The sequence below is a fragment of the Octodon degus genome, unplaced genomic scaffold (genome assembly GCF_000260255.1).
Source record: "Octodon degus isolate 3935 unplaced genomic scaffold, OctDeg1.0 scaffold00109, whole genome shotgun sequence".
Lineage (NCBI taxonomy): Eukaryota > Metazoa > Chordata > Mammalia > Rodentia > Octodontidae > Octodon > Octodon degus.
The window spans coordinates 5,084,158-5,100,824 of record NW_004524685.1 but is presented as its reverse complement, the minus strand read 5'-3'; the positions used below and the strand labels follow the sequence as shown (position 1 = coordinate 5,100,824).

The 16,667-nt window shown below is 41.7% G+C and overlaps 1 protein-coding gene across 3 annotated transcripts in view; it reads right to left on the bottom strand.

Annotated features, from left to right (window-relative positions):
- Window positions 1-5,687: 5,687 nt before the first annotated feature.
- Window positions 5,688-16,667, bottom strand: part of Lpar3 (lysophosphatidic acid receptor 3) — an 80,437-nt gene continuing 69,457 nt past the window's right edge. For all 3 annotated transcript variants that reach the window (XM_023699072.1, XM_004639295.3, XM_023699073.1), the window contains exon 3: window positions 5,688-6,562. In XM_023699072.1, coding sequence (XP_023554840.1) covers window positions 6,237-6,562 — 326 coding nt within the window. In that variant the 3' untranslated portion in view covers window positions 5,688-6,236. The remainder of the gene's footprint in view (window positions 6,563-16,667) is intronic.

Genomic DNA, 16,667 nt, shown 5'->3' with positions numbered 1-16,667 from the left:
GGAAAGAAGGAAGGGAAGAAGGAAGTGAGGAAGGAAGGAAAGAAGGAGGGAGGGGCTGGTGAGATGGCTCAGTGGTCTACAGCACCTACTTGGAACAAGCTCAGCAAAGCACAGGGACCGCGGTTCAATCCCCCAGCACCACATGCCAGCCAGCCCTGCCCCCTGGTGGGCTGAGCTGGCCACATACACACACACACAAATAAATAAAAATTTAAAAAAAAAAAAGACTGACTGATACGCTGTAGCTCCTAAATTTAGATAAACCTGTGGCCAGCTGTCCACATAGCGAAAACAAAGCAAGCTGTTCTAACTTACATTATTGTCAGGACCAGATCCTCAACCTATACATTGCCAAGTGTTTTCAACCCCAAAATGTAGCCAATTTACTATTTCCTTGTCCTTCCCCAAGACTTACAGAAATTTGCATTTATGATAATTCAACAATGGAAATTTGAAACTACTGATATACAAAATATTATAAAATTTTGCTGCATAAAATTATAATCCTCTAAAAAGCTGCCCCAAACTTCAAGAACTGGCGTTTTTGAGGTTAGATCAAAATCATCATGCCAGTATCACCAGTGTCAGTGTGACAGCTTGAGGTGGCTGCCACCATACATACATGTCCACTCTTACTATTCTCAGTTCTTTCCTTTCCTTTCCTTTCCTTTATTTCCCTTGATTTGGGTATTTGTTTTATTTACGGCTTTGTTAATTTTTAAGGGGGAGCTATTTTAGAGGGTGGGTAGATTCCTCAGGTCCTAGGAAATGTCCAAGAGATGTTAGCCAAATTACATATAAAATAAATAAGTGGTTATTCACCTTGATGGAATAAAGAGCAGCTCACATGCTTCCAATTAGTTTAAGTTTTAGCAAACATAAACAGATCACCAAGCATCTCAGGTTCTCCCCATGGGTGACTGGCACCTCAATCTTCTTTTAGAAATCTTTTCTCCCCATATTTATGACACACTGATGTGTATATATTTCCCTCCTGCCTAAAACAGAATTTAGATGATCTCCCCAGGTGATTCTCATGCACCCTAAAATCTGAGAACCACTGCAATAAATCAAAGCATATTTCCTCTTTTAAAAAATCTCTATGCAAGGAAGGAGTGAAACCTAAAGAATCCAAAGACTGAGGGCTCTTTTTAGGCTTACATCTGGGAGATGAGGCATAAAATTGGAATTTTGGAGCTGCAAGATCCTGACAGACCTCTTATGTCAGCGGTCTTATCTAGAGTTCCACACACAGTTTGGGACAGAACAGAAATCAAACCCCAGATATTCTGAATTTCTATCCTGTGCTTTCTGTGGTGTGACTGTCGCACGCATGGTCCCGTCATGCTGTGGGCAGACACATGCATTAGTAGCCTTCTAGTCAGATAGCAGTGATGTTCTAGCAAAATTAGTGTACTTGACTGTTTTTTAATGTATTTAGTACAGGGTCTCACTACACAGATCTGACTTGTAGTGATCCTCCATTTTCAGCCTCCCAAGTGCTGGAATTACAGGCGTGTACCACCACGCCCAGTCTCCATAGCCATTTCAGTATGCCCTGGGAGTGGAGCTGGCACAGCATGCCAGGGATAGAACCCAGGTCCCTGTGTCTGCCTTGTCAGGTGCTTTAATCCACTGAGCTATCTGGCCAGCCCATAGTTTTGAAAGAAATAACAGGGTCTGGAGGAAGCGGCACAGCTTTCTAATATGTACAAGGATGGAACATAGGCTTGTGGAGGGCAGCTCCTTCCCCTTTCAACATAATACACCTTACTCATGTAAAATACACAGGCCCTAAACTCAGTGACAAATACAGTAGAGATACATTTATGGAGATTTCATCTATGCATCGTTGAAATTGCTGATATAGAAAGATCTTACAAAGTTTTGCAGCATAAAATTACAATCCTCTAAAAAGCTGCCAGAGCTGCAAATTTCAAAACTGGTTGGCCCAGGGAATAGCAAACTGTGTTCGTGAACTGTCATGCAGTGGTGCTGCTTTACATAGTGTGGTGTGACACACACTTTTATTGATATGTTCTGCTTGTGGGCCAATAACCATTGCGCTATTGTTTCTGCTATAAATCTTGAGGTCAGAAGAGATAGATGTGGTAGAACCCCTAACAACTACAATCAATAGTCTCCCATCTGTTAATTTAGGAAAGAGCACACTGGGAAAAAGCACTGGAGAAGATGACACAGAGATAATTGGGGCCAAAACCTACAGGGAGAGCATCCTACCTAATATTTATTCCTCTGTGATAACTAGTCTCAAACTATGAGCATTTCAAATTATGTAATGTATTCAGGGCAGCATCCTTCACACAATATGCAGCTTCCCTTACTTTAAAAATGCTTCTTGGGGGCTGGCCAGATAGCCCAGTGGACTAACGCACCAGGTTAGGTAGATGCAGGGACCGGAGTTCAATCCCTGGCATATCATGCTGGCTCTGAGACAGGGACTGAGACCGGGCACAGTGTTTCGAGCCTGTAATCCCAGCACTCGGGAGGCTGAAAACAGGACCGCTACGAGTCCAAGCTGTGTAGTGAGACCCTGTAGACCCTGTACTAAAATACATTTTAAAAAATAAAAATAAAAATACTTCATGTCTTTATGTGATCCTAACCCCTACCCTATACCTAAAAGACAACGTAAAAAGTTGGGCAAAGCCCTGGGGGCTTCCAGTTTAATGCCACAGTTAGAGTCCCACAAAGGAGATGTAATTCTACAGTAAGCTTTCCCAGAAGTTAGTTCTGTTCTCATGTGTTATTAATTCTTTTCAGTACCCAGTGAGATGCTTTATCGTACAGGTTAATGCTGCAGCTAATTTTAGCCCAGGCTCAGGTAGGTTTGGAGTTTATCACTGCATTATGCTGATTCAACCAATTTTAAAAAGAGGGCCAAACAATCTTACCTTTCCCATCAAAAGTAAGTATTAATGAGCTAATAAGCACAAAATACTCTTAACTTCAGGAAAACTAATCTACAGGCACAACATGGCAGTGCTCACACTCTATACATGGTGACATCCCCAGGTAAACAGAGTGACACCTTCTGCTGCCACTCATGCTGATATTGTCCACCTCCTGGGTCCTTTATCTAGGGTCAGCGTAGTGACATAGGGGAAAGGAACTCCCAAACTGAAAGATACTTGGGACGAGTTCATGTTCTCTAAAACTAGAGAGTGAATTTTAGGTATAATGGAGGTTAAGAGCAGAATATATTTATTGGGGGCTAGAAAGCTTCTGTCCAAGAGAGGGACCGAGGGGACCAGAGTGGGTTGCCAAAGACTCTGCCTTTTCTAGTGGTTTACAGAGCAAAACCACAAGGTGAGGTGGATCCAAGGTGGGAAATATGGGAACTAGCAAGATGGCATGAGGTGGGAGAAAACTCTGGTGTATCCATAAGATTGCAAGTGTAATTGCTCAGGTAAAATTGATTAGATCAGGATCAAATGGGGAAGCAAGTCAAGTTATGTAGCAAGTGGTCATGAATACACACAATGGGGCTTTTCCTGTAGGGGTTGGGTTAGTGACTCTTCCTGGCTTTCTCCAGGTGATAGAGAACTATGTAGAATACCAATCCCTGATGTTTATCCCTAGGAAGGTATGCATCTGTTTGATTGGTTTTTGTCTTGAGGTCTGGCCCACAGCGGGAGCGTCTGTGTCTCCCACAGTTGCAAGGTATCTTGTCTTTCACTCTGGTTCCTTCTGAGGGCCTGGCCCTGTTTGATTGCCTATAATACTTTTGTCTAATTCAGCTGTCTACAGCACTAGTGTGGATTAAGCAGACCCTCAGAGTGCTAGGGAACCCAGAGCACTGAAAGCCATACATTTTGATCTTTGTAAAAAGCACTGAAGAGCTGATTATGTGGGAAATTAGGACTTTATTGAAGGCTTACACTTACCCGTATGTGTAAGTACACTTACCATAAAACATCTGGGATTGATTCATTTGGGACTACACAAATACAGGAAGGATATCTCCATAATCTCCATAGTATCCCTCCAAGTCCAGATCTTCTAAAGACTATATACTGGCCTTGAGTCTATTCCTCAATTGAAAAAAGAAACCCATGAAGGAATTTCTACAAATTATTTCCTTCCAAGTAAACAATCTTAATAAAAGACTAACTTCTCTCACCAGAGGAACTTAAGGGTAATAGCTTCCACAGTGCTTCAATCTAAGAACATGAAGTCTTGCTTGGCTAGGAAATATCTGATAAAATCCTCACAAAATAGTCACTATCATCACTATAACGAACTGGCAGGTGAACCTTGGAGCTTGGACAGAGTGTATCTCTGTTTGATTTTTCTACTATGGATGGGCTGATTTGCTGAGTGGTCTTGGTAAGCGCAGTGACCCCTGGTACTTGTCATTTCCAAATATTCATGACTTCTCTATTCTTGTAACATTGCTGAGATATGTGTGTGCATAAAATGGAAAACTATGTATTTCTACCCTGCATTTCCAGTGTTTGGATCCCCTCCAGCCACCATTGCAAATATGACACTCTGCTGCAGGGTGCTAAAAATGGTTCCTTCCTCAAAATAAAACCTTTAAAGATCCCTTAGTAGCTATTCAGGGACTGGAATTCAATTTCAATTCTCCACCCTTTGGCCAGCTGTAGATTCAAAATGCTTACATAAAACATGGAGAGTATGTTCTTCATGGCAAATTTGATTTTTCTTCTACCGCAGAAATGGTGCCATAGTTATCACAAACTATATTTTAACTTAAAAAATACACAAAGCAATAATGTGCTTCAACAAGAGAGAACAGATCTGTCTTAAATTTTATTTTATAGGTAGGTTTGATATAAGCTTCAAATAGGGCACTTACTACACAGAGTTTATGAACTCTACACTTTAAAATCATAATACTCTATTTTAGGCCACAATATCTAAAAGCATGGCTTCTCAAATTCTTTTATTACAAGTAGTTCTTGCACATAAAGTTACATTACAATAGCTAAAAAATGTAAACTTCTTTTGCAAACTACATAAATACTATATATCTGCCTTGAAGTTATTTTTATTTTAAATCGGAATATACTTTAAAGGACATGTAAGAAAAGTGAAGTTTACTTTCTATGTGAAGAAAACTTCAGTAGGCTATGGGTATAACAGCATTTTTCTGTTTTGATGATTTGCCTTTCATATTGCCTACTCAGCTCTTTGAAGGAGAAAAATTCAAACTAGAACCTGGACCAAAATTGAGTCCACAAATAAAATAAGTCCCCAAAATGTGTGGATCACTTTGGGCAAAATATGAGATGAGAAAATTTTCCACACACTAAATCTAACAAGCTGCCAGGAATATGGAAGAAACTTAAACGAAGGGTTCTGGTCACGCTCAGATTTGATCCTGCGCGGAACCAATTCCCTTTGCTTCTCAACATACGGTTTTGCTCCGCTATAAAAACTCACTTTAAGTGAATTTCTTCTTTTCACTTACAGCACAGCAGGTCACTTCTGTAGCCACTGTCCTGGGCTAGGAAGTGTAGGCGACCAGCGAGTGTACCTTACCAACACCGCCCTCAGGTACTTAAACTATAAGGTCAACCTGTAAGTAGCTGCGCACGCGTGTGCGCATGCGTGGCTAGAGGACCGCGCCAAGGTCTTTTCTCACTTCAAGTGTGGTTTTGGGTTTTTGTTTGTTTTTTTTTTTTTTTTTTTTTTTTTTGGTTAAAAAAAAAAATCAAGTTTACTGAGGCATTATCCTTAGATTTCTACTCACACCTACTACTGGCCACAGCTCCTTTGAGCGCAAAGCGTTACCACTGCTGAAGCACTTCTGAAAGTCTTAAATGCATGCAGAAAGAACTACATAGTTGTTTTTTCCTTAGCAGCTACATTAGGTGGCTCAAGTAACATTATTTATTATTTATGGCGGCCTAAGCCCCTTAACGGCATCTTTCAAAACACAAAGAGAATGGCCACGGAGGGGCGGCAGAGCTCAGAACACCCGGCCGGGCCGACCACCGCAGGCAGGCTGAGCAGGTGACAAGCCCGGCTGCAGGGCTGGGTGCGTGTTCCGGAAGTGCACCGTGTCTTCTCCGTACCGCCCACGTTTTTCAACTCTGACATCAAAGAAGAAAACACTGTTTTACGTCTAGCGGTGATTAAAATAGGCCTCGAAGTAACACTGCCACGGGCTTCACAGAGACAGGTCGGATTGTGCACAGCTTCCCAGGGAGGCCTGGGGCGCGGGGCGGAGCGGAGGCGTCCGAAGCTCAGGAGCTGCTTTTGTTGCAGACGGTGCCCTGGCTAATACTATCTTCCATGTACTGGCTGCCCGTGTCGCTCCTGCTGACCACCGTGGAGGGGATGCGCGAGGGCCGCCTCTCGGGGCTGCTCTCTTGCCAGAAGCAGATCATCTTCTTCATGGTGCTGTACATGTCCTCGTCCTTGTACGAGTAGATGATGGGGTTCATGACGGAGTTGAGCAGCGCCAGCAGCAGGAACCAGCGCTTCACGTGCTGCACGCCGCACTGCGTGCAGTTCAAGCCGTCCAGGAGCAGCACCACCAGCCCCGGCGTCCAGCACACCACGAACGCGCCTGCGGAGAGACGGGGAAGCAACACGCGCTCAGACCTCGGGCTGTTCTCAGGCTGCTTCTGCAGGCTCATTTGGTCAGCTGCAGAGCTAACTCCCAGGCTGCCTTCGAACAACATCGGAAACCTGGAGCCTCCTTTCTACCCACCGCGCACTGCGGCGCTCCCTTCTCTTCGGTTGTTGTTATTGAGGCCCTGCGTTTACACGGCGCAGCTCCTGCACCTCCTCTGTAGGCCTCTGAACCGCAACAGGAGACTGCTCGGATTGTTATCTATATCTGACCAAATGGGAAACTGAGGCCTGATTTCAAAGGGAAACGTGAGGCCTTTCTGACTCCAGGGCTCACACACTGAACCTTTCCCGCTGTCGTTCTCCAAATCAGGCTTTCGTCAATGCTTTCTGGAAAATCTAGCTGTGAATAGCTAAAGTTCAACAAAGCCCTATGTACGCTCCATTAGAGCAGGCGACCATCACTCCAAGGCATGCCCCTAGTGCAGTGCAGTGAGCTACAGGGCGAGGGCTGCAGCCAGCTAGCTGCCTGTGGGCGCTGCAAGCTCAGAAACGGTCACCATCACTGTCTAGGGGTTCGCCGCGTCACTTGCTTGATGGTGTTGCTCTTCCTAAATTCACACTGATGCTCCTGAGCACCGTGTTCCTTCTGACATAGTCACAGGCCACTTGCTTACTCTTCTCCCAGCTTTAGGTCTGTCAGAAATAAATCTTTCATGAGGAGATAGTTAGAAATGTGCTTCCTAGAGGGCAACTGAACATGAACCCCGGGCTCCGCCACGTCACCAGCTGTTGGAACGCTGGACCTTACCTCCAAATTCCCTTAGATTTTCCTTCTGAAATAGGAGACACAGGTTCAGTCTTCTGCAGTTTATGTAGCTGGCCTTTACAGCAGGCTTACTACAAACCAGGTATAAATATTTTCTTTGATTATCTCATTACCATTTGGTTGGTGTTATTAGTATTATCTTCAGTAAACTGAGGCACCAGAGAAGGTACCTAAGCTGCTTATGATTAAACAATTCTTTTTTTTTAATTTTTTTTAATTTTTATTTTTTTTGATTAAACAATTCTTAAGGGACACCTAATTTTAAATGCTAGTTGTCTTTATCCATGGCTGTGGTCACCATGGCTACTGTGTGACCTGCTGCCGTAGTCCTCCAATATCCTATCATCTCAAAGTGCACTTGAATGTGATCCATTCATCTCAACTTTCCCATGTACCAGGAGCTGCACGAAGCAGTACATGAGATGAAAGTGGTACAGGGAGCTGAAATGCTAAGCAAAAAAATGAACAAGGAAATCTATAAAAACGTACCAAAACCTAGCTCTCGCTAGTTAGACTTAATCCTGGACACTATTTCTCTGTGTTGTCTTCATTCTGAGGGGCATAACACTAAGCGAGATGAGTGAAGAACTACAGAGAGGCAGTGTCGAAGCAGGCAAGCGCAGGACCTCCGGGTCCAACAGGTTTTCTCAGCCCCTCATCTTATGAGTTGTCCATTTTAGGCAAATTACTCTACTTCTCTGAGTCTTTATTTTTTTCCCCGTTTTTTTGTTTTTTGGTGTTTTTTTTTTTTTTTTTTTTTTTTTTTTTTTGTGGCCAGTTCAGCCCACTGTGGGGGCGGGGCTGGTGAAGCATGTGGTGCCTGGGACTGAACCGGAGTCCCTGAGCATTTCCCTAAGTTTGCCTAAGCAGGTGTTTTAGACCGCTGAGCTAGCTAGCCAGCCCCATTTCCTTCATTCTTTTTAAGCCATAAGTTATATGTGAGATACTGTTCTAACAACTTTGTATTGACTAATTTCATCCTCATAGCAATCCTTGGAAATAGGTATTAATATTACCTTTATTTTAAGCCTGAGGTAAGTATGGCACAGAAATGTTAGGTGATGTGCTCAGAGCCACACAGCTGCTAAGTGTGAGAGCCAGGACTCGAGCACAGGCGTCCTGGTACCATAGCCTGTGCTCCTGTCCCTCTTGTAGGCGGTCCCCATAGGGGGCATCTTACAGTGAGTGAGTGACATGAATTCAGGGTCTGGCTGTGGAGGTGCATATATTACAACTAAGTCATTCTTCGGCTAACAGAAAGATTTTCTAGCCAGAGAAGGGAGAGGAAGAGAGAAGAGAGATTGGCTGTGGGGTAAAAAGAGAAAGAAATAAAAATCTGCCAATTTTATCTTTATAGTGTTTCCAATGAACAATAAAAGGCAAAGTCTCTGTTGCAGGAAGAACTGAAACACACCAAGCTGCTATGGTAGGGAACAGTGCTTCAAAGACGTTACCTTTAGCTGCTTCTGAGCATGCCTCCCAGCAGGCAATAATCCAGGAAGACCTGGCCATTGCAAGGAGGAGACCCCTCCATCCAGAGGCCGAGCTCCACCCAAAGACATCTCGGAAGACAGGCATGGTCTATCCAGCTGTTCATTCTTTAGAGGTTTTTGCCATACATAAGCAGCTAGATAACGGTCCCTCCAGAAAATTTAAAAAGACAAGAAAATGTCAGGAACGGACCTGGCCCTGGGTATTAACAACCTTAAAGAATTCTTAAGAGAGTGTGGGAGATGTCAGAAACACACACATAGGGAAATGTGCTAATTCTTAAAGAGGTGGGGATGAAAAGGGAGAGAGGGGAAGACAGGGGGAGGAGGAGAGGGGGAGAGAGAGAGAGAGAGAGAGAGTCAAACCCTAATAAATTCTAGAAAAAAAAACCCTAAAAGTCATGTTCTTTGAGTATTTAGCTTTATTTATTTTTATTGTTTTATTTTTTGGACAGCTCAGGTCTGGCACGGCATGTGGTGCTAGAGATCACACTGCAGTCCTTGCACCTGTCTAAGCTTGCTTAGGTAGGTGCTTTAGACCATTGAGCTATCTCGCCAGCCCGAGTATTTAACTTTAAAGATCAGACCGTCACTGCCAGGCACTACTTGTGCTCCAAGAAGAGGTTATGTCGGGTCCAGATCACTTAAGAAATCATCAGGCATTATCAAGTAGCGGTGAGTCCAGAGATGTCTCTCCGCAGGTGTCTGTCTGGGAACCAGAAGGGGTGCTTCTCCTGGAGGAGAAAGGACTAAGGGAATGCACAATATATCATGTCTCTCAAAACTGAAAAGGTTATCATAGAGAAAGGAGGCACAATTCTGGGCCACTCTAGAATATCATTCAGAACAAATGGAAAACCCCAGTGAATGAGAACTTGATCTTAAGGCTTTGAGTACATGGCGGTATTGAGAGAAGAACACACTGTTTTAGCAGGTAGCCTCCTATAACACGGGTATTTCCTTTACCTGGCTCCTCCTGGGATATGCCAATGGAAGAGATTTTCCTACAGGGAAGGTAAGTGGTATGTCTTCTGAAATGTTTTTGGTATAAAAAATTGCTCAGTTCTTCAAAACTGTGACTTGCAACACCCCATAAAATTCAAACATTTGACTTACTTGTCAGATATAATTAGAAGATTGTGTGGCTAAAAACTGATCGGGCTGCATCACCTAAGCTGTTCCTAGTTTCTCATGATGGCTGGTCAGCTGAAGTGCCAAGGGAGCCTTGTGAACACTGCAGACTCTAGTCCCATATCAGAGCCAGCATCAGACTCTCTGGGGTGGATGTCTGGAATGAAAGATTCCATAGAAGATACAGTGTGCAGCTAATCTTATAAACGGTTGCTGTATGCTGAGCCCAAAATCGATCCATTCAGCTGACCCCAACAGCAAAACTGTAGACTCCATATAGATTTAGCAAAAAGGCTTGGAAAAGAGAGCAGGGCCTAAATTCTTTAAAATGAGAAAATACTATGCCTAGAGATCAATATGCTCATCTTGTGTCTGGAAGAGTGTCGGTGCACATATGCATAAATTGACGTAAATCCTAGCTGCAAAACTAGCCCATAGGCAAGACACACAGTCATTCTCCTGGCTTCGCCCTGCCAGAAATGCCTTCCTGTGTCCTATAATCTAAGGTTAACTTTTCTTTCTAATCTTGGCTCATGTTCTACCTCCTCCACTGGATCTTACCCATCTCCCAACCCATGCTGATTAGCCTTTCTCTCAACTCCTGCGGCCCTTCGCACCCGCAACATTTTTGTGGCATTGGCCACATTACCTGCTCCATTGCATGCTATCATTTTCTGAGAGCTCTGGGTCAGGCAGTGTACTTAGGGTTTCATACGTATGTCTCATTTAAAGCTCACAGTCCTGCAAGGTTACCATTCTTATTTTTGTGCCACTCTAATATATGATGTACTTGAAGTTTAGAGTGTCTCCACAGTTTTTTCTGGGTCTCCAAGACAACAAATAGAAGAATCATAATTTGGACATAGGTCCAACCCCTCAAGGCAAGCTCTTGAGCACTGTGTAACCCTGGAGATAGTACTTAATACTATTCTTAGGTACTATGTCCAAAGCTTATTACAAGCTCCCAAAGCATGTTTTCTGTGCATTATACCTGTTTGATCATTAGATCTCCAGATAAAGCCACGCACTCAGTAGCAGAGGCGATGAGCCAGGTCACTGTAATCACTGTTAGTTATCAATAGCTAACACAAGACCAGGCTCTGCACTAGCTGTAACACCTGCTGATATAAACAGTATACAGTCCTGGCCTTCGTTTGTTACAGATATGGACACTGGGCCTGATGACGCAAAGAAGAGCTCAGTTGAAGTAACAGATGAGCTGGTTGCTAAAGATCAAGAATTACTGAACAGAGGTAAAAACAAAACAACAACAACAAAAAAAAACCAGCATTATATTTTTGGGGGAATTCCAAGTAGTTTAGGATGGTTCTAACCCAGGTAGGTGATTGAGGAAGTAAGATAAAGTCCAAGAGGGGAAAATGGGCTAAATCCAGAACTGTGTGCAATACTCAGGAGTTGATATTTACTATATAGATCAGATGCTCTAAGCCTTTCATAAGGCAAGACCTCACCCAGAGAATTCAGTCTGAATGCTCTCACATATCCACTTTCATGTAATAAGTAAACTCTATCAAGCGTCTAGAGTGCTATGACTTATGAATCACCTTTGATAGGTATTATGGCTTAAATACAAAGTGTGCCTCAAGAACACGTGCTGAGAGCCTGATTCCCAAAGCAGACATGTTTGGAGGTGGAGCCTAGAGAGGAGACTGGACCACAGGGCCTTACTTTATCGAGGGGTTCATCCATTGACAAGCTCATGGCTGAATGAGCTATTAGGAGGCAGGGCACAGGTGAAGGAAGCAGACACTGTTATGCCTTTGAAGGCTACACCTGTCCCACCTCCATACTTCCTCTCTTGATGTCTTTCTGCTTCCTGACTGCTGCAAAGTGAGCAGCCCTCCACTACCATGCCCTCTCCGCATTGCATTTCTGTCTTGAGGCTAAGCAGCCACCATGGGCTGAGACCTCTGAGACTCTGAGTCAAGATACACTGTTCGTCTTTAGGTTGTTTATGTCAGGCATATTGTCACAGTGATGCAATGTCAAATACCACAATAGGGCTGAGAAAATGTTTCTAGGAGGTGACACCAAGAGGACAGAATGGCAAGCAGTAAAGAGCATCTCTGAGTGTTGCTGTCAAGATGCTGGAATATAGCAAGGTGAGGAAGACAAGAAGAAGAGAAGGAAGAATATGAGGCATGAATTGAAGCCCATAGACAGTGGAGGGAGAAACTTCAATGCAGAGGAAAGAGGTAGCCAGCAGCACATTCTCCCTGAGATAGGACTCACCCTGCAAGAAGAGCGATTCAAATCTGTAGACACATGGTGACTGCATGCAATACCAGCAGCCTCCACAAAGACTAAGCAGTGGAGGGGAGCAGTGGATATGAAGGAGTGAGCTAGCTGGTGGAGAGTGCTGAGGGCTTAGTTGTCCAGCATGAGACAGCAACTGGCCAGGAACCATCTTGGAGATGGGCCAGCCAAGCTCAAAACTCATAGCCGCTACTAGCTCCATCTAGCACTTTTGGCTGGGCGCAGATCTGGAAGGTACACAGACAGCTGCAGGCCAAATGAGTCTGGTCTCATCCAGAAGGTATAGGCTCCCTGAGAGTATTCACTACCCCTACAAAAAGTTACTGCTGGCTTAGATTGGTATGGATTAAAACTCTGTCTCCACACACTACTACCAGTGACAGCACAGACAAACCTAGAAATGACCTGTTCTCTCTCTCTCTCTCTCTCTCTCTCTCTCTCTCTCTCTCTCTCACACACACACACTCACATTTGTTTTTTGTTGTGTGGTTGTTTTCTGGTGTTTTTCTTTTTTTTCTTTTTGTTCTTCATTGTTTGACCTTGTTTTACATAAGTGTGAATGTGGTTTCTAACCTCTTTGTGGCTGATGTTTTATTCTGTTCTTTTTATCTCTTCTTTCTCTATACCTCCAGTCTTCTACACAAGTTTCCCAAAGTTATAATGATTCTCCTTTGTAAATTGTCTATGATGAGTTGCTTTATTGCTACTTCAGCCTTACTTCCAATCTATTTCTTTTCTTCTATCTCTCTATTTTCTCCCTAACTCCTTTTCAGTTTTAACCCCTGAGGTAATATTGATATAATAAAGACATATATTGCATATAATTTTCTGGCCTATTTTAGATTTTGTTTTATAACTATAAATCTAGTTCATATGGCTAAAGGTTGAAAATTAATATTTACCTCCATTTGTCATTTTCTAGGCTGTGATAGTCACTGAAATTGTTGATGGAACCACTTTAGCCAAATGTGACATAATCATACTAAACAGATATTTTTCCTGGTATTCCAAGACTAAGAGTGACTAAGGGTAATAGAAAATACTGTGGCACAGTGCCAAAGAATCAGGTGCTAGGCCAAAGAGGAGCAACTTCTCATCCCCGACAATTGAAGAAGTAGGATTTTACAACAGACTGAAAACCCAAAAGCTAGTTGCACCTGGAAGAGACCTTGGAGAAGTAGTCATTTCCTCAGTGTTATAGATACTAGCAATCAAGCAACTCACCATAGGCAATTTACAGGCATTGCTCTAGGAATTAAACTTAAAAAAAAGAAAAGAAGAAGACACTTAAACAAGATGCAACACCAGACACCCAGTTCACCAAAGGCAAACAGAGGTCAATGAGTGGGACAAACCAAAAGCCACCCACCTGGCCTCTCTGAAGTGATAGCAACAAAGCAAGTGAATGAAGTGTGAGAAACAAATCAAATCAGAAATAATTTCTCAAACAAATGCAGAGATGGTGTCCACAAAGAAAACCATGCTTAGTGACTCTAGAGAAGATACAGACCCTCCCCCAAAATAGAGCAGCTTAAACACATTATGAAAGCAATGAATGGCTAGCATAGGAAAGAAATGGAATCCATAAGGAAAATATCTAGGAGAATAAAAATTCCATTGAAAGTATCCACAGCAGACTTAAGCCAATGTGAAGACAGGATCTCAGATATAGAAGGCAGGCTTATGGTTAACAATCATGAAAAAGATTCCTTTAAATAGCAAAGAAACATGAAAAATCAATCCAGAGCTTCTAGATGAGGCAAAGAAAAATAACTTAAGATTGATAGGAATCAATGAAAAAACAGGAGATAGCATACATGATCCAAAAAACAAACAAACAAACAAACAAACAAACAAAAATCAACAAAAAACTTCACAGATGTCATGGCAGAAAACTTCCCTGGTAGAGAAAAAAAATGATATACAAATAAGTGAGACATATAGCACTCTAATTAGCTGTGATCAAAAACATCTGCAGCCAGGCATATGATAAGCAAGATTCCAGAAATTCAACTTAAGAATAGAATCTCAAAAGAAACAAATACAGGAAAGCCCATCAGAACCACAGGTGACTTCTCAGCATAAGCTCAAAGTCAAGGAGAGCTTGAAGTATTTTGAGTTCTAAAGGAAAACAAACTTCAAACCAGGTTTATGTACACAGAAAACTATCTTTCAAAACTAATGGAGGAATAAAGATACTTCCATGACAAAGAACACCTGAGGAAATTTATGACCACCAAAACAGCATTTGAAAATGTTTTGAAGGACATTCTAGAAAGAGATAACAAGGACTATAACTCCAAGAACCCCAACAGAAGAAATCCACCGGTCAATTAAATAGAGGGAGGGGGAGAAGGGGGGACCAACAATAGGAAAATAGCATGACAAGGATAAGTCAGTACACATAAATTATAAGCATCAATGTTAATGGTCTCTAGTCACCAATCAAAAAACACAGACTTGCAGACTGGATCAAGAAACAAGGTCCCACAATGTGCTATATACAAGAAACACATTTAATTCAAAAAGAAATTCATAGACTACAAGTTGAAGGAAGGAAAACAATACTTCATGTGACAGGAACCCAGAGAAAAAGCAGGGGTAGCTATTCTATTTGCAGACAAAGTGACTTATATGCCAAGACTGATTAAGGTAGATAAGAGTGATCACTACATCCTTGTAAAATGAACAATCCAAGAGGAAGAGATAATAATCATAGATATACATGCAACAAATACCAGTGCACCCAACTGTAATGGTAAAATTACATCAGACCCAACTATGTAAAACAAGCATGAAGAATCAAATAAGTGCTAGTATAATTGTATTGGGGGAATCTCAGTACCATACTGTTACAAAAAAAATAAATCAACTAGCCAGAAAGTCAACAATGAAATATTAGAACGGAACCAAGCTTTTGAACAAATGGACTTAGTAGATATGTACAAAGTGTTCCACCCCACAACATTAGAATACACATTCTTCTCAGCTTCACATTGGATGTTCTCCAAAATAGACCATACGCTAGCTCATTAAAAGTACTTAAGTAAATGCAAAGAATTGAAATTATCCCATGCGTATTATGAGACTACAGTGTGATGAAATTGGAAGTCAGTGGCAAAAGTAACCACAAGAACTTCATTAATATATAGAAATTAAATAGCACCCTTCTGAACAACCAATAGGCCATAGATGAAATTATTTTAGACAGTTTCTACAATTAAATGGTAATGACAATATAACATACTGGAACTTATAGGACCAAAGAAATGCAGTACTAAGAGGGAAATTTATAGCAGTGAACACTCATATCATGAAAACAGAGCAAGTACAAATAAACAACTTAATGGTGGACCTCAAACTTCTAGACAAAGAAGAGCAGGCTAAGCCCAAAGCTTAGAGGAGGCAGGAAATTATAAAGATCAGAACAGAAATTAATGCATTACAGACTAAGAAATCAACACAAAGAAACAATGTTTGTTCTTTTAAAGATTAAATAAAATCAACAAATCCTTATCCAAACTTATCATAAAAAGAAAGACTCAAATTCATAAAATTAGGAATGAAAATGGTGCAATTACAACAGACCCTGCAGAAATCCAGAAGATCATCTACACTAACTTTGAAAATGTGTATTCTAGTAGAAATAGACAATTCCTCAATACATGTGAATTACCAAAGCTGAATCAAGATTTAAAAATCTTAAATAAACCAATATCGATCAATGAAATCAAAGACATAGTTAAAAACCTACCAACAAAGAAAAGCCCAAGTCCTGATGGATTCACTGCTGAATTCTATAAAATTTTAGGGAAGATATAACACCACTAGTTCTCAAACTCTTTAATGAAATTGAACAGTACCAATAACCCCAAATTCACTCCTGAAAGCAAGCATTACTCTGATATCTAAATTGGAAACAGACCCAACTAAGAAAGAGAACTAATAGGCCAACCTCCCTAATGAATATAGATGCAAAAATTCTTAGTAAGATACTGGCAACCAGAATGCAGCAAATGATCAAGAAAATTATATACCATGACCAAGTAGGGTTCATCCCAGGGATGCAGGGATGGTTCAACATATGTAAATCAATAAATGTAATATACCATATTAACAGAGCCAAGGGGAAAAAATCACACAATCATCTCAACAGATGCAGAAAAAGTTTTTGACAAAGTCCAACATACATTCATGATAAAACCCTACAGAAAATTGAAATAGATGGTCTTTATCTCAATCTGATGAAAGTCATCTGTGACAAACTAACAGCCAAGATCATACTAAATGGACAATAACTGAAATCTTTCACTCTAAAATCAGGAACAAGACATGCATCTCTACTTTCTCTACTCTTTTTCAACACAGTCCTT